At 35.9% G+C, this 25,280-nt stretch overlaps 1 protein-coding gene across 5 annotated transcripts in view; it reads left to right on the top strand.

Annotated features, from left to right (window-relative positions):
* Window positions 1-25,280, top strand: part of DIAPH2 (diaphanous related formin 2) — a 931,826-nt gene that overhangs the window by 441,435 nt on the left and 465,111 nt on the right. For all 5 annotated transcript variants that reach the window (XM_056809150.1, XM_056809153.1, XM_056809151.1 and 2 more), the window contains one exon: window positions 14,806-14,935. In XM_056809150.1, the coding sequence (XP_056665128.1) occupies window positions 14,806-14,935 (130 nt within the window). The remainder of the gene's footprint in view (window positions 1-14,805; window positions 14,936-25,280) is intronic.

Raw genomic sequence — 25,280 nt, 5'->3', positions numbered from 1 at the left:
TTACTGCTTGTCTTCCCATGACTTAATGACACTTTGTGAACCTAGTTCTATTTCTCTATTTCCTTTGTATCCTTCAACTCTTCTATTTCTCCCTGCTTATACATGAAGATATTCTCTCAAGATTCTGACCTCAATTCTCTGATCTTTTCTTGATAATCTCTTCCTCAACAATATCATATTTTTCAATGACTTCAACTATAATTTATGTGTAAAAGATTCAATTCAGCAGCCTGTGAAATGGTGAGATGATTTGTTATGTCCCTTCTTGGTTTCATGTTCTTTTTTTGAGCTGCTAGCTGCCATATTGAAACTTCTGTCTTCTCTATTACTTCTCTATTTCTGGGAATGTTATTCTTTCTCCCAGTCACATTGACTTTTAAAATCCTCATGTCACCTTTGTCTCTTCTCTCTCTTTGATACTTTCCTGTCCCCATCTAGTTGGCTTCCAAATCCTGTTGATTTTTCCTTTATAGTACCTCTTTACTTGTTTCTTCCTTCCATTTTCATTGCCCCTACCTTAGTTAAAATTCCTGTCAGTTACTCTCTTTTCTCTCTGCTTAGTCTACCTCAATTCTTATTTTACTCAACTGTATCCTGTTGTACTCTTGCCAGGTTTAACTTCCTAAAGCACTGCTCTGGTCATGTCCCTCTCCTCTTTAGACATTTTTTCTCATTTCTGATTGCTTCCAAAAGAAAATATAAACTCCTTAGCCTGGCATTCAAGTCCATCTGTGATACAGTCCCATTGTGTTTAGCTCTCTTCCTATAAGTCATTTTCTCTCCCCAAACTCATATAATCTTCATCCCTGGTATGACTGTGTCATCTTTTTCTACCTTTATATGTTATTTCAACTAAGGTTCCTTAGCACCCTTCTTCCCTTTTCCCCTGCACTTTGAAGTCATGATTATTTTCATCTATTGAAATTATGCCTGTTCTCTCCAGTCCTAGTTTAAGTGCTGAAGTTTTCATTTGTTCCAACCAGATTTGATTTCTCCTTCCTTGGCTATAAGCCTCCATTGTCTACATCCCATCAATGACACTGTATACTACTTTGTTTTCCTTTTATTTATGTACACGTATTTCTCCAACTATACTAAAAGGTCCTGGAAGACATATTTTAAACCTCTGTGAACTTCCTCATAGCATCATGTCTTTGAAGCATACAAAATCTAGGAGCCATTGATAGCACCAGCCATTCCCTGTAATTGTGGTGTCCTTGGTCAGTTTTCGTGAATTTCTTCCTTATAAAAATTTTGTCTTACTAGCCAGCCATTTCATATGTTATTTTAAATGTTTAATTTAAGGTGAAAACTATACTTTTAAAAATATTAGTTCCAAGGCAGAAGAGGGGTAAATGCTGGGCAATGGGGGTTAAGTGAGTTGCCCAGGGTCACACAGCTAATATGTGTCTGAAGCCAGATGTGAACCCAGAACCTTCTGTTTTTAGGCCTGGCTCTCAATCTACTGAGCCACCCAGCTGCACCCCATTATTATTAATAGAAAAATACTCATCTTCAAAGTAAAGCTCTGAGTGGTAAGGGCTAGGCAATTGGGGTTAAGTGATTTGCTGAGGGTCAAATAGCTAGAAAATATCTGAGACTAGATTTGAATCCAGGACCCCCTCTCTCTAGGTCTGGCTCTCAATCCACTGCACCACCTAGATATCCCAATCATTTCCTTTTTAAGAATTTTTTTTTGCTTTTTTACTTTCTTCATATAATTTTCCCTTGAATTCTATATGCAGTATATATTGTCTACTATGTTCCTATGAAGATACTCCAGATAAAGCAAGCATTCATGGAATAATTAGCCCACAATGCAAAGTAGTATGCCCTTAAGTGCTTAATTAAGTAGTTGCCTTGAGTATTTATTAAGAGTTCATTTTTTAAATTCACTGAAATTTATATAGATTGAAGAGATTAAATTAATGTTGCATATATGTATATATGTACCATGTGCTCTTACTACTGACTCATCACTTCATTAAATATTTCATTTTCTTTTACTGTGTTCCACCTGCCCCCCTCGCATATTAGATTAGATTACGTTCCCTCTAAAGGAAGTGCTATGCTTTCTGCCTTTTTTGAATCTGCCATGGTACCTATCAGTTGCTTACTCATCACAGTTGATGCAAAATAACTACCTTTTGACCTGGTTCAGGTAAATGGTCAGGTTCTCCTCTGAGGTATAGAAGGCCTATGTACTTTCCTATAGCTTAGGACCAGAGAAGTTGTACCTGTATGAAAATGTGTTCTGTTCTGACATCAGTTTTGGAACTTTAAGTTTGCAGCTTCTCTGTTGTCAAGTGCATATTTATAATTTACAAGGAGCATTATTTTGTCCAAAGCAGTATGTACATTCAGAAAACATAATGGCTTAGTCATGCAATTTTAGCAAAAGGATGTGGATGGAGACTGGAGGAGTTGATTAGCCAGTGTCCTGCATGATTATGGCTGTATTTTAAGAGGAGGTTGTTATTTTGCTTTATCATACAATTTGAATCATATTCTGATTGCTCCCTTCCTGTTCTATGGGGGTGGTTAATGGGACTACATTAATGACTCAAATCCAGGGTACTCAGATTAATGGAATAGCCATTTTGTTAATGTATAGGAAAGAACGAAAGGCCATCACTAATAGCTGCTCATGACCTTAATGTAGAGTAACCCAGCCAGTGCTACTCTGCCTAACTAAAGCTTTGTTTCTAGTTGAAAGAATTGCTCATCTTCACCCATTTCCTAAGAGGAAAAAAGTGCTGGTTAGACTCTTGCTCATCAACTAAACTTTGGAAGCAACTCTACTGGTTCAGTTCTAGGTCATTTTACTTTTGCTTTAGCTTTGATTCTCACAACTTTCACTGTCCAAATTCATTCATTCAGCAAGCATGGGTTTAATTCTTTTTATGGGCACAGTGATCTGTTAGGTGTTGAGAATACAAAGATAAAAATGAATCTGTACTTGCTCTCTGGGAGATTACTATCCATTGGAATGTAACAAACTCTGGCAGGTGATGATGAACTCATTTACAGTAATACAAAAGTGTTAATAGAGCGTGTGAATCAATCTGAGGCCAAGTTCCAAAAACAATTGGGAAGGGGGTTTGAATTTTTTTAAAAAACAACAACCACAAATGTAGGAAAGAAAGAGCAGCTTAAGCTCTAAAATTTTCAATATATATTTGGATATAGGGGCAACGAGTATGGACAATGAGGAAAAGTAACTAGACCTCCTCCTGCAAGATAGCTACTTTGACTTCACAGGTATCACTGAGATTTGGTTGGATGAGACCAATGACTAGAATTTGACTTTTGAAGGGTGTAACTTGTGAAAAAATCAAACAAAGTGAGATAGATTAAAAAATGGTGTGATACAGCCACATTGTTAGAAAATAAGAGTCATCTGTAGAAATCCAGAGACCAGACACAGGTAGAGAAACATCTTAGGAAACCTCTTGGGTATAGATAAAAAGGCAGAAATGGATTTTCATCCTAAGAATATGTTACAGATTTACTAAGTAGTAGAAATAACTAAGTTAGGGAAATAGATCACAAAGCTGTTTTAGAGACATGGTATAGTAATGATGGGGGCCTTAAGTTGTCCAGATTTCTGTTTGAACAGTCTCGCTGCCTTTGTCTACTCCCTCACCCCCCCATCCCCCAAAAGGTGAGCAACCAATAATATTTTGACCTGCCTCGATGATAATTTCTTTCTTTAAAAGGAGACGAAATTATTGATGAAAAATTCTAGTCCTTATTCTTTCTGAGAAAAAGGAGTAGATTGTTAGTGAGAATAATGGCAAAGTTGGAGTGCGGCAACCACTGGGTCTTAAGATTTGTCGGGGAGGAAAGGAAAACCAGGTGTCATCTGATATGCACTCTAGATTTGGGGAGAACAGATTTCAAAGGGTCCAAAGAAAGAGACTATGGCCCAAATTTCTACAAGGATAGATAGCACAAGAGAGACAGAAAACTCTTGAGAATAAATTCTGAAGACAAAAACTTCAACAGTTTGGATGAGGAGGAAAGAGGGTGAGTTCTCTAAGTATACAATCATACATACATAGGGACTTAGTAATTAGTATTCATATTCATTAGAATTTTTTAAATGTACCTAAGAGTGAAAGAAGAGCTGACAATGGAGTATAAATACAAAAGCTTGGCATCATATATATTAGAATAAGCGTGTCCAATGTGCTTAAACTTAGGACAATAAAAAATTGTTCCTCATTAAACTTGGAAATGAATGCCTATCTTTCATGGAAGGCAGTGTATGTATATATATATATATATATATATATATATATATATATATATATATATATATATATATATATATATATACATACTTCCCAGCAGACCCCAAGCTAGATCAGGTTGGTTACCTGTGAAGAGAAGAAGAGTTTGGTGCTATTTTACCTCTTGGAATTGTGGGGCCACATGGATGTACAACTCGTTTTGACTCCATCTCTCTGGAGGCTGCCCCTGCTAGCTGCTATTCCTTAGTCTCATAGGCTGAGTTCCAGAGAACCTACAATTCTGAATTCTATCTAAGCACTGCCTTAGTTCCCAGAATCAATTACATTCTAATACAGGCAAGGAGTACCTGGTACAGGAGAAGTGGAGAACTGCTTAATTCTTAGTTTCCTTGGCCAACGTGAATCATCTTTGCACTGAAAAAGACCAGACCAAAAAAGTAGTAAAATAGGAGGTGATATCTGAGGTTGCTTTGAGGTATTTAAGTCCCCAACACCATCTATAGGACACTATCAGCTCCTGAAGGACCTGCATGATAAATTTTGAAAGAACAGGGAGGGTGAAAGATGTATCAATCTGTCCATCTAACAAGTATTTCCTAAGCCCTTCCTCTGTGTCAGCCACTGTGCTACCCATTAGAGAGGTAAGGACAAAGGAATAAATGATTCCTTCTCTCAATCAATTAGTGTTCTAATGGAGGAGAAAAGTTGATAGAGTGCTGAGCTTGGGATAAGGACCTGAGTTCAAATTTGGCCTCTAACTAGTTCTTTGACACTGGGCAAATCACTTACCTTCTGTCTACTTCAGTTTTCTCATCTATAAAATAGTGATATCATAGCACCTATCCCCCAGGATTGTTGTGAAGATCAAATGAGATAATTGCAAAGCATTTCGCCAAACTTTAAAGTGTTATATAAATTCTGACCATAAAGTATAATACACATATAGTAGGTAATAAAAGATACTATATGAGTACAGTATAAGTTGGAGATATTAAGAAGGGTTTCCTGTAGAGGATGATGTCTGAGCTGCATCTGAAAGGAAGAGAGGAGGGAGGGAATTCTTGCCAGAGGACCAGTCAGTACAGAGTCTCACAGTGATACATGGTAGAGATTTAGGTTTGAGTGAGTCCTCCTTCCCTGGAGATCTTGCATCAGATGCTGACTAGCTACTTGGTGGAGAGGCTGTAGAGTGTAGTCTTGTTGATGTCCAAGTTGGACTAGATGACCTCTGATCTTCCTTGTAATGCTGAGGTTCTGGGATTCTGAGAAGGCTGTAAGGTCCATGCATGGCATTTTGTATGGAATACTTTAAAGAGATGAGCCAAGCCCAGAAAGATTGCCTTTCTGCTAACTGAGTTCATTCCGGGGTCAGCACAACTATTTTGAGCAGCATCTTGTCTTCCCTCTCAACCAGTCATAATGCAAAGAGTGCACAAGGGATGTTCTGAACTTTGGGATTTGTCTTAGGTATTTACCAAAAAGGATTCGGACCAAATGTCAGGAGGACGTGGAGTTCAGTGGCTAAACTCCCAGCTCAACTTTTATTAAGTATACAAATTTATATTGTGAAAGTTATTTACATTTATCCCATTTCAGCTGGGAAACAGCTTTCATATCTAAAGGAAAATCAAAAAAATCATACCATGTTAATAGAAAAGCTACAAAAAAAGTTGCACCTTGTCTACTCAAGTCTTTTCTATTTCTGTGGCACCATTGGAGGAAATGATTAGAGATGAGGAAGGTACAATTAATAAAAGTTTCATTACTGATCTCCAAGTTTAATTACTTATTGGTCAGATGATAATTAAAATAAAAAAGCAATGTGGTTTATTCATTGATGGGGCTTTGAGAGCTAAGCTAGAAGAATACACTTAGGTTTTTAAGTATTATAATCTCCTGATAATTCAGATTAATGAAAAAAATAAAATATAAGACTTTAGAAAACTTGAGTATTTCTAAATTCTAGAGTTGCTTTGTGTTGAGTGTATCTGCCTAGATGAAGGGGTAGCCTTTTCACTTCATCTTCATGCATCTTGCAAAAGAGAAGTGACACCTGTTCTAAGGATCTTTGTCTCTGGAAAAGCAGCTTCTTTCCTCACATTATCTCCACAATTCCTCTGTATTCCCTCTTCCTTGTCCCCTGTAGTTAGAAAGATTCAGAGCCTCGTTTTCCTGTTCCCATCCTCCAGTACCTCTTCCACGCAGTTGCCAAAGTGTTTTTTCCCAAAGCACTCTTCATGTCAGTTCCTTGCTCACCAAACCACTTTAGCTCCTTATTACCTCTAAGATCAACTTATCACTTCTTCTTTCTTATATTTAAAGCTCGTCACAATGTAAGCCTTTCCTAGATTTCCTGTTTACTTAGATATTGCTCACCTTCATATATTCTACCAACTGTCCACATTGGCCATCTTCATTTTCCTCACATATGACATTCGGTCTCCTGACCCTGCCTTCACTTTACAGAGGCTGAACCCAGTGCCTCGAATGCCCTCTCTTTTTGCTGTAGCCTCTTAAAATTCTTGGTTTTTTCAAGGCACAGCTTAAGAAAAACAAATAATATGGAAATAGGTATCAAGTGATAACATTTGTACAACCCAGTGGAATTGCTTGTGGGCTCTGGGAGGGGGGAGGCAAGAGGGAAACAAAAAAGAATGAATCATGTAAACATGGAAAATATTTTAAAATAAAAATTAATTAAAAAAACACAGCTTAAGAAAACTATAGACCAATCTCCTTAATCAATATAGATGCAAAACTCTTGAATAGGATACTAGCAAAAAGACTCCAGCAAGTCATTACAAGGGTTATTCTCTATGACCAGGTAGGATTTATACCAGGAATCCAACGATGGTTCAATATTAGGAAAACCATCCACATAATTGACCATATTAATAAGCAAACCGACAAAAAATCACATGATTATTTCAATAGATGCAGAAAAAGCCTTTGACAAAATACAATACACATTCCCATTGAAAACACTAGAAAGTATAGGAATAGAAGGACCTTTCCTAAAAATGATAAACAGTATATATCTAAAGCCATCAGCAAACATCATCTGCAATGGGGATAAACTAGAAGCCTTCCAAATAGCATCAGGAGTGAAACAAGGATGCCCATTATCACCTCTTTTATTTAACATTGTACTAGAAACACTAGCAGTAGAAATTAGAGAAGAAAAAGAAATTGAAGGTATTAAAATTGGCAATGAGGAGACCAAGTTATCACTCTTTGCGGGTGATATGATGGTTTACTTAAAGAACCCTAGAGAATCAACCAAAAAGCTAGTCAAAACAATCAACAATTTTAGCAAAATTGCAGGATACAAAATAAACCCATATAAGTCATCAGCATTTCTATATATCTCCAACCCATTTCAGCAGCAAGAAATAGAAAGAGAAATTCCATTTAAAATCACCCTAGACAAAATAAAATACTTAGGAATCTATCTCCCGAGACAAACACAGGAACTATAGGAACACAACTACAAAACACTCTCCACACAATTAAAACTAGATCTAAACAATTGGAAAAACTTCGATTGCTCTTGGGTGGGACGAGCTAACATAATAAAAATGACAAAGCTACCCAAATTAATTTACTTAATTAGTGCCATACCCATTGAACTACCAAAAAACTTTTTTACTGAATTAAAAAAAAATAACAAAGTTCATTTGGAAGAACCAAAGATCAAGGATATCCAGGGAAATCATGGGGAAAAATGCAGATCTCAAACTATACTATAAAGCAGTGGTCATCAAATGGAATAGATTTGGGGTAAATGACCTCGGCAAGACAGTCTATGATAAACCCAAAGATCCCAGTTTTGGGGACCAAAACCTACTATTTGATAAAAACTGCTGGGAAAGTTTTGAAGACAGTATGGGAGAGATTAGGTTTGGATCAACATCTCATACCCTACACCAAGATAAACTCAGAATGATTGAAGGACCTGAAGGAAACTATAGGTAAATTAAGCAGACACAGAATAGTATACTTGTCAGATCTTTGGGAAAGGAAAGACTTTAAAACCAAACAAGAGCTAGAAAAAATCACAAAATGTAAAGTCAATAATTTTTATTACATCAAATTAAAAGGTTTTAGTATAAACAAAATGAATGCATGCAAAATTAGAAGGGAAGCAACAAATTGGTAAACAATCTTCATTAAAAAAATCTCTGATAAAGGTCTAATTACTCAAATTCATAAAGAGCTAAACCATTTGTACAAAAAATCAAGCCATTCTCCAATTGATAAATGGGCGAGGGACATGAATAGTCAATTTTCAGTTAAAGAAATCAAATTTATTAATAAGCACATGAAAAAGTGTTCTAAATCTCTTATAATCAGAGAAATGCCAATCAAAACAACTCTGAGGTATCACCTCTCACTTAGCAGATTGGCTAACATGACAGCAAAGGAAAGTAATGAATGCTGGAGGGGATGTGGCAAAGTTGGGACATTAATGCATTGATGGTGGAGTTGTGAATTGATCCAACCATTCTGGAGAGCAATTTGGAACTATGCTCAAAGGGCGCTAAAAGACTGTCTGCCCTTTGGTCCAGCCATAGCACTGCTGGGTTTGTACCCCAAAGAGATAATAAGGAAAAAGACTTGTACAAAAATATTCATAGCTGCGCTCTTTGTAGTGGCAAAAAATTGGAAAATAAGGGGATGCCCTTTGATTGGGGAATGGCTGAACAAATTGTGGTATATGTTGGTGATGGAATGCTATTGTGCTCAAAGGAATAATAAAGTTGAGGAATTTCATGGGGACTGGAACAACCTCCAGGAATTGATGCAGAGTGAGAGGAGCAGAACCAGTAGAACATTGTACACAGAGACTGATACACCGTGGTACAATCGAATGTAATGGACTTCTCCATTAGTGGCAATACAATGACCCTGAACAACTTGGAGGAACCTATGAGGAAAACCACTATCCATATCCAGAGGAAACACAGAGAGAGTGAAAACACCAAAGAAAAAACAACTGCTTGATTAAATGGGTCAAAGGGATAGGATTGGGGATGTAGACTCTAAATGAACATCCTAGTGTAAATAACATGGAAATAGGTTCTGATCAAGGACACAAGTAATACCCAATGAAATTGCGTGTTGGTTGTGGGAAGAGTGGATGTAGGAGAGGGAGGGAAATAATGTGATTATTGTAACCAAGGAATAATGTTCTAAATTGACTAAATAAATTAATTCAGATGGGGAAAAAATAAAAAAACACAGCTTAAGCATCCCTCAGGAGCTAGTGCCTTCTCTTCTACTGGCATGCCCTTCTTTTCAAAACTATCTTATATTCATGTTGTATGTAGTCTATATATACTTATAAATGTCTCTGAATATTTATATATGGAAAGGCAGCATAATCCAATGGATAGAGAATTGGCCTCAGAGCCACAAAAACCTAGGTTCAAGTGTTCCCTCTGATGTAAGACCTGAGTTCAATTTTTTCTGACATATACTGTTTCTGTGACCCTGGTCAAGTCACTTAATCTCTTGATGTGCTTTGCAATTCTTACAAAGACTATAAATTGCAGAGAAGTTGCTAAACTGTGCCTTAGTAGAGGGACTCCATCCTTTAGTCAGCTATCAGTCATTTCCTATGGCTTTAGCTGACCCTGTCATTCCTGGATTCACTAAACTCCACTGGATTCCTTTATTTTTATGATCATGTATGCAGTCCTCTGTTCAGCTTTTAAAGTCATTTCCATACTGCCCTGCACCTGCCTTTCTAGTCTTCTTCCATCTTCTTTTAACTCCACATACCCTCTGGGATCCAGCACCAGTCACCTCCTTGTTTTCCCAGGAGAAGAACACGCACAAGAGATGTGCTAGATTGATAATAAATTGCTGATCTGACCAGGTTTCTTGCCCTGTTCAATGAGCTCCAGTTACTCCCTATCATCTCCAGGATCCATGATAAAATTCTGTATGACTCTTGAAGTTCTTCCTAATTGGGCTACTTCCTTTCTTTTAGGGTTTCTTACACTTTACTCTCTGAGTGTTCTGTGATCTGGTGATTCTGGCTTCCATGTTATTCCTCGCATACTACACTCCATTGCCTGACAAGTGCTTTTTACTGGCTGTTCCCCATTCCTGATCCTCTCTCCCTCTTCATCTTTGCCTCCTAGCTTCCTTGAAGTTTCAGTTAAAGTTTCATCTTTTTCAAGAAGCCTTTCTTTTCCTCCCTAATCTTAGTGCCTTTCCTCAGAGATTAATCTTAATTTTTTCCCATCTATATACTGTTGGTACATTCATTGTTATCTTTCCTCTTAGACTCTTAACTCCCTGAGAGTTGGGACTGGTTTTTCCTGGAACATAGTAGGTGCATAATAAATGCTGGTTGACTGACTAATAGGCCATTCCATCTCCCCAATCCATTTCCTCTTGTTGTTGCCATACCTCCCATGTTCTCCTTCCTCATCTCTGCCCTCTGGCTTCCCTTGCTTCCTTCATATCTCAGCTAAAATCTCACCTTCTGCAAGAAGCCCTTCCTGGTCTCCCTTAAAGCTTGTGCCTTCCCTCTATGGATTATCTCTAGTTTGTCATATTTATGTCCTCTTTATTCCTAGCTGTTTGCAGGTAGTCTCCCCCATTTGGCCAAAAGCTCCTTGAAGGCAAAATATGTTTTGTCCCCTTTTTTATAACTCCAGAGCCTGGCAGAAAGAATGTACTTACTTAAGAAATGCTGGTTCTATACTTGAATTTAAGCCCTTGAGGGCAGCAGCTGTTTTGTCTTTGTTCTCCCAACACTTAGCACAGTGCTTGGCACACCATAAACAGTCAATGCTTGTTGACTGTTTAATTGGTTGACTGAGTGATCAGACATAAAGATCAGCAATTAATGAGATGATGTCAGCTTTCAGGAAAGCTTTTGGACTTTCAATCCAAAGTTGATTTGGACTTTAATTTTGCTTTGAAAATGTTACTTTTCTTTATGAATTATGGCAAAGTGGTGTAATAGAAAGAGTAGTAGAAAATAGGAATAATGGCACTTGAGCTACATAATTATGAGCAAAGCTTTTTATGAGCCATAAATCGCACTATTAATGTGGTGTTATTCATATGTTTTGACAGATCAATGATTGGCATCAATATAGGTGCCTCTGTGAGTGGGGCAAATTGCAAACCATCCATATCTACTCTTTATCTGCAACTTTTGTCCATCTATTCCCATAAAACTTCTACAGCTTCCCTGCCAAACATTCAGGGGATCTTCCAATTTCTTCCCTTTTCCTGGATACCAGTGGGCATACATTAGCCCTTGCTTTTTGTTTATGACTAGCTGATCTCCTTTTTCCCATTCCTGCACTGTGAAAATGCTTTCCTTTAGGTTACTTCAGCCACAGTGTCCTTTCACAGACGTTCTGCTACTGCCTGGGCTCATTCGCCTTTTGGATGAGCCGCAACTTTCTGAAGAAGTTTGAATTCTCTGACTCAGTCATATAATATTATATGTATTGATAGTAAAAATAGGGACCTTTTTCAGGGAGAAGCCTAACATATGTTCCTGAATGTGATTCAGCTCATTGTCTATCCTCAGTGTCCAGCCAAGATTTATGTACTGATGGACTATCTCTGTGGGTCATTCATCTCATATGTCATTGTGTGAATAATATGCACTCTGTAGCACCATAGGTTTCCAATAGAAGAAGAGTTGTCCAGAGGAGAGTTTGTCTTCCAAATGGCCAGTTAATAATGTTTTTTTTTCCTTGAGAGGGAAGTTGTTCTAGACTTTTGGAAAGAGACTAACAGTTTTAGGGAAATTTCAAAACAATTTATTAAGGAAAAAAGATAAGAAGCCCATTTTATTATATTTTTCAATGCTTATCCTAACATGAGAAATGGTGCAAACTGCAGTAATGCCAGACAAAAACACAGTACAGTTCTGGGGCTACTCGCTCTAAATACTCTCCCCACTGGTTCCTATAAAGCAGCAGGTCTCACTAAAGTTATACCCCCCAGGGATTTCGTTCATTTCTGTTGTTATAGCTTGTCCTTGCTTTATATTGTTTCACCCTCGTGACACTTAGAGTGTCTGCTGGATCAGCATGATAACAGATAGAATATTAAAGATTGATATTTTGAAAGAGAAAGCAACTGTTTAAAGTGCACCCAGAAAAGCCAGTTGTGAATATGAAATTAAGGTGGCCAAATGAACTAACAAAACTTGTGTTATTGTGATATTTTCTATTTGCCATTAAAACTAATTTTTCTTTTTTACTGGTTTGGGGGGGAAGATTTTAAATTTTGCAAAAGAGTTAGAACTTTAAGAAATTGAGGGGATGCTGTTAAAAAGAAAGTATTAAGGATAAACTTGATTTATTCATTAGCATAAGCTATATTTCTCTTAATAATCAAACCAGTAGAGATGGAATTTTTTTCATAATTCCCCAACTCTCTTTTATTGTTTCTCTGTCTATGCCTGTTGATGGCATGTACTCATTTTTTCCTATATTGGGTCAATCAGTATATGAATGTTAGTGGAGTAGCCTTTTATTTCTAGATTATAGAATTAAAATGTCCAACTGGCCGAATAGACAATAGAATGAGAAAAATAGGTACTTTATGCCATGCTTTTGCATCTTCTCTAAGTAAGTTCTTTTTTTCATTTGTATCTTTGCCTAGTATGAATATCTTATCAAAGAAAACACTAGATATTTAGATGGAAGAGAGATTGTGTGTTTGTGTGTCCATGTATTCTAGATTATAAGTTTTTTACAATTCTACCTATGATACCAGGGTGACAATTTATTTTGGTAATTAGAATATCATAGATAAATAGAAGAGTAAAGCATCCATTACACTTTGAATCCTCTCTCCAAGGCACACATGGAAATAGGCTTTGCAGATGTTTTGCCTGGAAACCTAAGAGGTTTGGGGAGACAGGTTAGCTATCTTCAGGTATTTGGAAGACTCTCTGGTGGTTGGCCTGCTTGGCCACAGATGTAGGAATGAAACAGAGGCAGTACGAGTTGCAGAGAAGCAGATTTTGGTTTCATATAATGAAAACCTTTTTCAAACATTCAGTTTTTTTCAATTAACACTTATTCCCCATTCCCTCACGTTCCTCCACCTCTATTGAGAAAGTCAACTTAAAGACAAAACTCTTTTAACAAATAAGACTAGTTAAGCAAAACACATTCCTATATGTGCTGCATCCCAATGTGTGCCCCACTCTGTACTCTGAGCCCATCACCTCTCTTTGTGGAGGAGAAGGCACATCACTCCTTCCTTCAGCACTGGTCATCACTTTAATCAGAGTTCTGAAGTCTTTTAAAGTTATTTCAATCACGAGTGGTGGTGTTATTATATAAATGGTTCTCCTCGTTCTGCTCATACCACTGCGTTATTTTGTACAGATTTCCCTAGTTTCTCCTGAAAATCTCTGTTTCATTATTTCTTTTAAAACCTTGTAATTAATTACATTTCTCAACTGCACTTTATTAGCCATTCCACAGTAAGGGGGCAGTCAAGTAGGTTCTTTGCCACTACAAAAAGAGCATCTCTCTCCATCTCCCTGCTGTCTGTCTTTCTCTACTGTATATATGTGTTTATACATATATTTATGTATGCATTCGATATCACTCTTTTTATTTTTGCTGTTTTCTTTGGGGAATAGTCCTTTTAGGAGTATATCGGAATCAAAGGGCATGTATAGAATGCTGTCTATCTCCAGAGAAAAAACCTTTGGACTCAGAATGCATATGAAAGTATGCAATTTTTCACTTGTTTATTTGGGCATATGATTGGAAGGGTTTGATTTTATAAGATTATTCACTTACAAAAATGAACAATGTAGAAATATTTTGCACAATAAACATGTATAACCCAGAAAAATTAAATTCAAAAATAAAAATAAAAAATTAACAAAGGGCATGTATGCAGAGATTGAGGGCATGGTTCTAAATTGCTTAAGGAAAAAATACTTGAGAAAGCTGTCTAAACCACTGGGGAAATGGGTTACTTACCACACAATAGAGTGACTACCCTGTACCTTGGAGTACTGCTGTAAAAGCTGGTTGATCCTTTCTGCGGGAAGAGGGCATTCTTGCTTTTACTTTCATTTACATGCGATATAATAAAGGACTACAATAGCTTTAGTACTGTCTAAAAGTATAAAAATGGATAGGACTCTTCTAAACCAGAGTACAGACTCTTGAGATTTGACTGGAATACTGAGATCATTTTAAAATAAGAAGGTATTAAAGACTGGGGCTTAAAGGAATGAAAAGAAATATGTACACACACATATAAATGTATATGCTTATAGAGGGATATACATATATTCTGAAGAATATGTATAGTTAATTTTTATGTACATTCTTTATTTTTCTCTTTTGTAAAGCAGTGTTTATTTTACTAATAGAATGTAGAATTCTTGTTAGTTGTAATTAGAAAAGTACTCTACCCAACTTAATTTTAAATTGACAATAAGTTGAACTGAAATGTTGGGTGAAGCAAATTAAGAGATAACCACAGTCTCTGAGTTGATATTATTCAAATTATTTTGTTTCTCATTTTCCTCCAGATCAGAGATACTAAGTCATCAGATCAAAAAACCACTCTTTTGCATTTTCTTGCTGAAATTTGTGAAGAAAAATACCGGGACATCCTTAAATTCCCAGATGAATTGGCGCATGTTGAAAGTGCAAGCAAGGGTAAGTAAACTGAATGTTGTAAAGTGGAGAGTTTCTCTTTAAATTATTCCATTATGGAATCAGGAAAGAGGGTTGATTTTCTTGATGGTTTACTTGCATAAGTAAGGCAAGGAAATATTGTTTTTTTCCTTTTCATCTAGCAGTATATGTATCTCCATTCCTAAGTATCTATTTTTAGATGCTTAATCATAGAAAATGATCTCAAGGTCCCTTTAATTCCCTCACTACCTTTTGATAGATTTCATATCTTTAATCACTTTATGCAAATTGAAGTACTTTATTTGTATTAGTTTAAAAATACTCATATCACCAATGTATAAATTAGGCATCTCAAAAAAGTAAATTCACTAAGGGCTATGGTAATAACAATTTTAATGTTATTCATAAGATCCAACTATGAGCACTGGATTTTCTCCAATTATTTAGTTCTTTGAATACTATTACATTTGTTTATATGAGTTTTATATGTCTGTTAGTAAGTTAACCCTTTAATATTTATATTTATCTGTTTACTTTAGGAATATCAACATTTTAAGTTCATGTGGAGCTCTTTATGATTACTCTTTGATGTTTGCCTTTTCATATCTCTCTTAAATTTTGTGTTTGAATGTCAGATTTTCTATTCAGCTATGGTCTTTTCACCAGGAATGCTTAAAAGTTCTCTTTCATTAAATATAAATTTTCCCCTGAAGGATTAAACTCAAGGTTATCAGTTGGTTTCATCATATTAACCCTAATTCCTTTGCATTCTGGCATATCATATACCAAGCCCTCCTCTGCTTTGACACAGAAACCGGTAAATCTTAATGATACTTACTGTAGCTCCACAATATTTGAATTATTTTTTCCTGGTTGCTTATAGTATTTTCTCCTTGATCTGGAAGCTCTGGAATTTGGCTATGATATTCCTGTTAGTTTTTATTTTGGGATATCATTTAGGAGATGATCAGTGGATTCTTTCAACTTCTACTTTAATCTATGTATCAGGTATACCAGGATAGTTTTCTTGGATCATTTCTTGAAATGTAATGTCTAGGCTCTTTTTTTGATCATGACTGTCAGGTAGTTCAGCAATTCTTAAGTTATCTCTCCTTGATCTATTTTCCAAGTTAGTCATTTTTCTATGAGGCATTTCGCATTTCCTGTAGGTTTTTATCCCTTTGTATTGTCTTATTTATTGTTGCTTGATGTCTCATCTCCATTAGGAGATACTTAACCAATTTTGATTTTTAAGAAATTATTTTCTTCAGTGAATTTTTTGACCTCCTTTTTCCACTGGGTCAGTTCCCCTTTTTAAAAAGTCGCTTTCTTCAGTGAAATTTTGTTCCCCTTTTACCAGCAGGCCAATTGTATTTAGAATTTTATTTTATTCAGTAATTTGTCCTCTTTTATTGAGATGTTCACTTTCTTCTCATAATTTTCTTGCATTACCTTTCTTTTCCCAATTTTTTCTCTATTGCTCTCATCTCTCTCTTTTTCTCTTCCAGAAATTCTAATTAAGCTTGTGACCAATTAGCATTTTTTGAGGCTTTAAAAAAATCTGTTTTCACATTGTTGTCTCCACAGGTTTGGTCTCATTCTTTCCCGCCATGGTAATAGTTTTTGTCATCAAGATTCTTCATGATCAAATTTTTGACTCCTTTTTTTCAACCTATTTCTTGACTTCAAACTTTATGTTAAATTGGAAAACTAGAAAACTAAAAAATATGGTGAAATTTTTACATGTTTTCATAACTAGTTCTGAGGGTCTGCAAGTTTTCAGTGCTTCTAAAGTGAAGTGATTTGGGAAGAGGTGGGATCCCTGCTTTCTTGGTATACATTCTGGTCTTTACCCAGGAAGGACCCCAGTATTCCTGCAGCCACAAGTGCTAGTGCTCTTAGATGCCTTGGAACTCTGACTCGGGCTTTATGACTCACCAGAAGTGCTTCTTTTCACCATGAAACTCTGACCTAGAACTGTATGTGGCTAATAGAATTGCCAATCAGCTTAAGTTCTCCTTACTTTAAGTAAAGGATCTCCTGTAATCTCTTTTTGACCAGTTTTATAACCCGCTCTGACTCAGAGCTTCAGAAGCCATTCTTGCTGTTGTAGCTGCCTCCAAGTCTTTCCACAGAGTTTCTTGCACTTTGGAACTCCCCCCTTTTATTATTTTAAATATTTCTCTTTATACTTCTATTTTTGTTATTTATAAAAAATGTGCTCATGGATCTTGTGACCTGAGGACTGAAAAAAAGTCTTTAGATATGACAGTTTGAAACCATTGGTAAGTTTGGAGAGAGCAGTTTCAGTTGAGTTCATATTAATGTATACCTTACAGGATTATTGTGATGATCATAAGAGATATATACCTTGAGTATTTGTCAAAAGTACTGTGTAAATATATTATTATTATTATCAAAGTTCCTGTGCCTCAGTTTCTTCATATGGAAAATTATAACTAAAAATCTCTAAGGTTCCAGAAGCCTGATTATAGAGTTAAGAAAAGATAAGAGAGAGTTAATGATGCTGAGCTCTACAAGGAGTCTATTTGAGAATGGAAAAGGGGTACAGGATAACATGTAACAACCATGGTAGGATCTGGTAAAAGTTTTTTAAAAAGAAAACGTTAGACTTGAGTCTATTTGTAAGCAGTAGAGAAAGAACCATAACTATGGAGAGATTAAGTATTACAAAGAGCTGGATGCCAGTAGGGTCAATCCCTGAAGATTAGAAGAGGTTCTCTATGATCTAGATCACAAAACTATTTGGAATTGCATTCACATTGATACATAATTCTTCATCTTTTTAAAAAATAATATTTTATTTTTCCTCTCCCTTCTTCCCATCTTTCCTCTTTTCCTCTTTCCTTCAGATAGTAAGCAGTCTGAAATTTAGATTTTACTTGTGGAATCATGTAAAAAAAAATTTTCCATATTAGTCATTTTGTGGAAGATGTCTCTAACAAAAAATAAGAAGAAAGTGAAATATGATATCCTTTAGTCTGAATTCAAATTCCATTATTTCTTTCTCTGGAGATGAATAGCTTTTTTCTATCATGAGTCTTTAGGATTGTCTTGGATCATCGTGTTGCTGGGAATAGTTACATCATTCACAGTTGATCATCAAATAATATTGCTATTATTATGTACTATCTTCTGGTTATTCTCTCTTCACTTTGCATCAGTTCTTTTCAGTCTTTTCAGATTTTTCTAAAATAATAAGGCTTGTCATTTCTTATAGCACAATAGATTTTCATGATTCAACCATTCCCCAGTAGGTGGATATCTCCTCAATTTCCAGTTCTTTGCTACTACCAAAAAAAAGCTGTTATAATTTTTTTTGAACATTTAGATTCTTTGCATTCCTAGAAAATCTTTTCAATATACAGATTTAGTAGTGGTATTACTGGAACAAAGGGTATGTACCATTTTAGAACCCTTCAATTATAGTTCCAAATTGTTCTCCAGAATGGTTGAATCTGATCATAATTCTACCAACAGTGCATTATTGTCCCAATTTTCCCATCTTGCCTCCAACATTAATCATTTTTCTTTTCTGTTATATTGGCCAGTATGATATGTGTGAGGTGGTACTTCAGAGATGTTTTAATTTGCCTTTCTCTAATCAATACTGACTTAGAACAATTTTTCTTATGACTACAGATAGTTTTGATTTCTTCTTCTGAAAACTATCATTCATATACTTTGACCATGTATCAATTGAGGAATGCTTATATTTCTATAGAGTTGACTCACTTGTTTATATATTTGAGAAATAAGACCTTTATCAGAGATACTTATTATAAATTTTTCCCTACCTTTCCACTTTCCTTTTAATCTTGGTTTTATTGGTTTTGTTTGTACAAAACCCTTTTTATTGAATGTAGTCAAAATTATTCATTTTATGTCCTATAATGCTCTCTGTCTCTTATCTTATCATAAATTCTTCCTTTATCCATTAGTCTGACAGATAAGTTATTTCATGCTCCCTTAATTTGTAGTATCACCTTGTATGTTTAAATGGTGTGCCCATGTTGAATTTATTTTGGTGTATGGTGTTAGATGTTGCTCCATACCCAGTCCCTGTCATAGTGTTTTCCTGTGTTCCCAACAAGTTTTGTCAAATACTGAGTTCTTGTCCCCAAAGCTTGGATCTTTTGATTCATCAAATATTAGATTGCTATGGTCATTTATTACTAGGTTTTGTATATACTCTTCTCTATTCCACTGATCTACCACTCTATTTCCTAGCCAGTACCAGATTGTTTTGTTGATTACTGCTTTACAACATAATTCTTATTCTGAAAAGGTTCTTAGTTTCATGAGGATCAGAAAAAAATTTTAGTCTTTCATCTTCTTGTTTATATCACCCAAAAGTGCCATACATGCCTTCACTTTACATTGTGTTCCAATATCTTCTTTCATTTCTTGTCATTGATGAGTAGCCTTGGTTTTGTTTGAGATACAATCATCTCCTCTCAGTTGTTCAAAGTGAAGTTTGTAACTCTTTACTACCTTTCTGAGTGAATTAAGGGGACATTTCTCAGATGGCATGTAGTTAATTCTCATTATTTTTCACTTTGCCTTTTTTATACTCTTGAGCTATTTTCTTGCATAAAATTGTGGAATACGGTTTTCTGAGAAACCATAATACCCATAATTGTCTCCCTGAGCTCTATCTTCTAGACTTTTTTCTTAGGTTTCTGGTGACTATATGTATTCTTTTAGTTTGTCTATTTAAAAAAAAAAAAACTATACCCTGATGTGTATGTGGTTGCATGTTGAATTTTTTTTTGTTTTCTTTTTCTGCTGTTCTGCTTTGCAGAGTATCTTTTGTAATATTGAGATGTTCTAATATTCTGTACTGTAGCTTTACTCTGAGGTTTTACTTTTGATCACTTATTTCCTCTTCTCTCATTTAAAAGACAACTTAATTTGGCATTTTTCATACTGCTTTGTAATAATGAAGATGAGTTGGTATTCGGTATGAACATTCACTCAGCCATCTTCCCAAGTAAAATCTTTTGAAAAAAATAATTTTGATTGCTGTCAGCAAGCACTCTAAAGAATACAAGGCATCTCATTTCAGAAATGTAACAATTTAAATGTGCCAGTAAATAAAACCTTTTTCATTGGAAATTTAAATTACTGAATCTAACATTTATTTTCAACTAGTTCTCAGAGGTATCTTTGTGTATGCATACACATATATCTATTTATATGTATACATTTACATATACATCTTATTTTTCCATTTGAATAATTTTTAAAGCCTTTAGCTTCAATAAACATTTATACTGTCCAGTTTACCACATAATAATCTATTTTCTAACTCTGTTAGCCACTAGCAGATGTTTTGAATTTTTAAGACAAATTCAGTTTACCATGCATTGTTGAAAGTTGAATCAACAAATGAATATTATTTCAGGAATACCCAGCTACCTGTCATTTTCTCTGAACCATTTTATTAATGCTAAATATCTATTGATTTTTTAAAGCAAGCCATAGAAGGTTAAAATGCCAAATATTTTGAAGGGAACACTTCAGATGCAGAATTTAGGTGATGTAGAAGGTACCTCAGGAAGCAACATGATGGCAGTGGAACTGGAGTTTGAGTCAGGAGAATTGGGTTCTCATCCCTACTTTACTTCTGAATGGTTTATCAGTTAGTAATAGCTTAGGAATCTTGATGATATAATAGAAGGAACACTGATACTGAATCCTATCTCATATGCTTCACTAGGTGTGTGTCCCTGGACAGGTCACTTAACCTCTTACTGCCTCAGTTTCTTTATCTGTAAAATGGAGATAATAATAACACATGCCTTATAGGGTTATTATGAGGATCAGATAAGGTAATAATATACTTAAAGTACTTATCATTCTTTAAAGTACTATGTAAATATGCTATTATTATCATTCAAATGTAAAGTTTTAGAAATCATGTCTGTAGTTAGTCTACAATTAATTTTTTAATATTAACAATATACAGAAATTTCAGATACTTTATTTCAAAATAAATGAAGTATTACCAACCCATCTGTTTTCTCCTGTTTTGCTATATAATTACCATCTTAAAATGTCCACTGCTGAGATTGGAATTTTGGGGTTTTTTTGTGTCACTGAATATGTAGTTGGTTGAAATGATCTTAAAAGCTGAGCCTAGTTTATAATTTCCTTTGATAACATCAGGCACTCCAGCCTGCCAAAGTATCATTGTGGAAGCACAGAAAGCAATATGTGTTTGGATTTTTGCTGCATAAATAAGTCTTTTCATTGTATTGCCATCTTTTTTCTGATTATTCAATTCATTTATATCTTCAAGAAAATGTATATATTTTAAAATTCTTTTAGCAAAAACATGTATAATGTCCACTCTTGAATTTATTCATTAACAATGGCTCAAAGAGGAGAGATTTTAGGATAGATCTGACCAGCGATTTTGAATGCAATTGACAGTTCTAGAAGACTGAGGAATGGGAAATAGCCATTGTATTTTGTCCAGGTAGAAGTCATTGGTGTGTTTAGGACAATATCTGTTGGGTAATAAAGAACTTTTTTGTCAAGAATTTATCTGAGGGCTTCACAGAGGAAGTAGGTGGTAAGGGCATAGAGGAAGAAAAGAGTAGTAAGCAGGAGAAAAATCTGTCCCTAGGAGGCTCAAGTGCTCTCCTCTCCAGAGTGGTCCTGCAGTCAGTGGAAAATGATGGACCAGCCACCTGGAGGAGGGTGCAGATAGAGAGATAAGATTGAGGATCATGTTGAGGAGACTGCCTGGGTTTAATAACCACAGGTATTAGAATATGTATATTTCCTCCTTCTCTGTCCTCTTACAATCCAAACAAAATACTCCTGATTTCAAAGTACAACCTTGGCCCCAGTTGAAAGTTCAAGTGCAGTATTGACTTTGAAGGCATTCTGTGGCTTTGGTTAGGGAAGATCTATCCACCACTTTAATGCAAGGCTCTGAGTTTGTTCAACATATAGTATGTTTGGAGTTATTGACCACCTTCTTAACCAAATCACATAGCCTACAAGTATTTCTTCTAACCACCATTTAAGGATCCCAAGAGGGTCTCATTTCTTTCTTATCTCCTCTCCGGACCACACCTCTGCCTTCCTCCCTGATATATCCCTCTCTACATGTGTACTTCATGTCTATCCTTTGGGGTTTGGTGTCTCTAGGGAACTGGGAAAACCTGGTGGCTTTTTTCTAACTGGATCTGTGTGATTTTAGTGGTAGAAGGTCCTGCTGTTGAAGTGACCTCATAATACAGCCCCTATCTGCTCTGTACTGTCATTTCCATATAGCAGGGCTCTTCTGCTCTTTTTGTGGCATTCTGTGCTATGGACCCATTTTCACATCTGTGTTTGTAAGTGCATAAAATAAACTCCCCCATAGGATTGCAAACTTATATTGAGTTACAGTTAGCACTTTGTTTCCGTTCATTGCCCCCGGGTTACAACCCCTTTATATATAAGCGGATAGGCTTGATTTATTACGTGGTTTTCTCAGGGTGACCCAGCCAGCACAAGACCCCAGGTCTTTTTGACAACAAGGCCAACTTTTTATCTATCACACCAGGTTGCCTGTTAGAACTTTTTCAGTCCATTCCCTGCCCACCAACTTCAATCCCCTGACATGAGCCTACCTTTACAGTACTCTAGCTAAAAACAATTAAAATTGTTTTCTGAAGAAAGGGAAAAGTAAGTCAGCTCATTTAGATAAGACCTCAATTCAAGATAAATTGGAGGAAACAATAGGATGAGGAGGTTATAATCAAATGTTTTGTCTGTTCACACTAGTTGGGGGTGGGGGGAATCCCTGTTTTCACAATGCTTTACATGAAACTCCTTCTGACTGTATGTGTTTATGTTATGGCTGAGCAGCAGATATGCAGGAATGGTTGTGTCAGCCAAGACTTGCGCGTCTCAGCATCTGAAAGTATTGAAAGAGCAGTGACTTTCTCTAAGAACATGGGGGTAAAGCACTTTCTTTCCTGTTAGGCACGAATGTTCTTAATGGAGACAACATCACGGATGAAATCCTGAATTCCCTTAGCAATAGCCATGCAAGAAGACCTTTATGTACCCCATATTTTCCCCTGCCCTAGACATTAGCTAGCATGTTCCAGAGCACAAATCATGAATATGCATGATCTTATGTGAATGGAAACACCTTTTTTTGAGGGATTCTGTGTGCCAAGTATTGTGCTAGGACCTGAGGGAATAAATACAAAAGACAGATTGCTTTTGCATTCAGGCAGAATTTGCAATAATTCCTGCATGAATGCCTAAATCACGGTGCACATGATCATGTCAGTTTTAAACAGCTGATAGAACAGACCTATGATGCTTCAAACTTTCACAAGCTTGTGTTGTAGTAAAAAATATATTTGTAACACAATCAGGCAATTATTTCCTGCTTAGGATAATATCAAAGGGTAGGGAAAAGACAAAATATTTATTAAGTGCCTACTGTGTGCCAGGCACTGTGCTAAGCACTTTACAAATATTATGTCATTCTTGCAAAAACTTTGGGAGTTAGATTATCATCCCTATTTTATAGTCGAAGAAACTGAGTCAGACAAAGGTTAAGTAACTTATCCAGAGTCACACAGGTAGTAAGTGTTTAATGCTGAATTTGAACTCAAATCTTCCTAACTTCAAGCCCAGTACTCTGTCTACTACTGTATGCAGCTGCTGTTAAAATTTTTTCGTGTGCACCCATTGCATCATTTGAGTTCTAAACAATTAAAAGGCAACCAGTGCTCCATCTGTTGCAGGTGGCAGATAGGTTTGCCCAGGAGACTGTAGAATTAGTGCTTAGATATGAGGGAATGAAATTAATAATAGTTAAGGATAAAGGGTTATGACTAGGTAAATCTTGATAGCCAATGTTGAAGTTTTCTCAAGGAAGCCTTAATACTTGATCAAAAGTCAGTCTCCATGCACTGATTGATTGAATTCTATGCATGTTTCCTTTAGATATCTACTCTATTAAGTGTAAGCCAGGGTGCCTATTTTCAAGGAGCTTACCATTTCGTTTGTTGTTTTTTTTTTACAATTTTGTTTGTTGTTTTGCATGTATATGGGTCTATTTCTAAGCAATATATCTGTAGTACATATCGATACTGAGGAAAAATAATATTAATGCTATACTATTGATTGCTAATACTAAAATGTAATATTCCCTTTTTTGTCACCTCACCTTTTAGTCTTGCTTTTAGAGAGACCTTTTTCATTCTAGCTAAGAAATGATCACATCTAGTGACCTGGGCTGGGTCTTTTTGTTTACCCCATAAACAGAGGCTAACTTGAGCTGATCCTGGTTACCAAAACCACTCCTGTGTCTTTGTTCCCTTCATTAAAGTTTGGGTTATCCTGGCCTACAAAGGAGAATCTAAGCCATTGCGGGATACTGACTGCCCAGATTGCCACAGGCTTCTGGAATCTTCTGACCAGGTTGTGTTCCTCAGATGAGTCCCCCAGTCAGGATTGTTCTTCTCTTATCAGGGAAACTCTAAATAATTTGCCATTATGAAAACAGATCAGGATTTAAGGTAGCATGGGGCATACTCCCTTGGAGTCTTTGATTATCCAGAGAGATCTCTGATCTTCAATTTATTGATTATTTTCCAGAGTAATAAATTTATTCCTCATACCAAGAACTTTGTCTCTCAGAATTTTGTGACAATACTTTTAAATTTTAGTGATTTGTTATCTACTTAGGGAATCTCTGCAGATGATGTAGATCTCAACCTAGATATGGTCTCATTTTATTGTACTAGAGACCTTCTTCTAGTTCTCTTGACACAGGAGAATAATGGAATACTGGATTTGTTCATCATATAGCACTCACTCTTACCCCACAGGCAACCCCATCTTTTTTTTCAGTCTTATGTCTCTCTGATGGCTTCCTTTATATCACTTGAGCTGTTGTGTAGTTCTTGACTAATAATTTGTTGCCTAGTATATGACAAATGCTTAATAAACATTTATATGATTGTTACAGACTGTTCAAACCTTTCATATTCTTCTGATGTCTTTTGAGTGTTCCTTGCCTTTAATTATTTGGAGACTAGAATTTCATGACTTGCAGCGGTACAGAACTGATGCAAGAATGTTTTTCTTTAAATATTGAGCTTTTCTTTCTCAAAGAGGTCTCTAAAAGTCCTGCACAGTTTTCCAAAGTCCATCCAGCTGAATCTCTTCCTCCATCTGTTCAACTTTGAGCCCAGGCCTTGGCTCATCCTTAGTATTTGTCCTTACATTGCTCATCCAATTTCATATTAAAGTGTGGCTCATAGATATTCTTTTCCACACAGTTTTGCCTCTTTGGATACGTAGGCCAACCTCTTTTGCC

The sequence above is a fragment of the Monodelphis domestica genome, chromosome X (assembly GCF_027887165.1).
Source record: "Monodelphis domestica isolate mMonDom1 chromosome X, mMonDom1.pri, whole genome shotgun sequence".
NCBI classification, from domain to species: domain Eukaryota; kingdom Metazoa; phylum Chordata; class Mammalia; order Didelphimorphia; family Didelphidae; genus Monodelphis; species Monodelphis domestica.
This window is presented reverse-complemented; position numbering and strand designations above follow the sequence as displayed.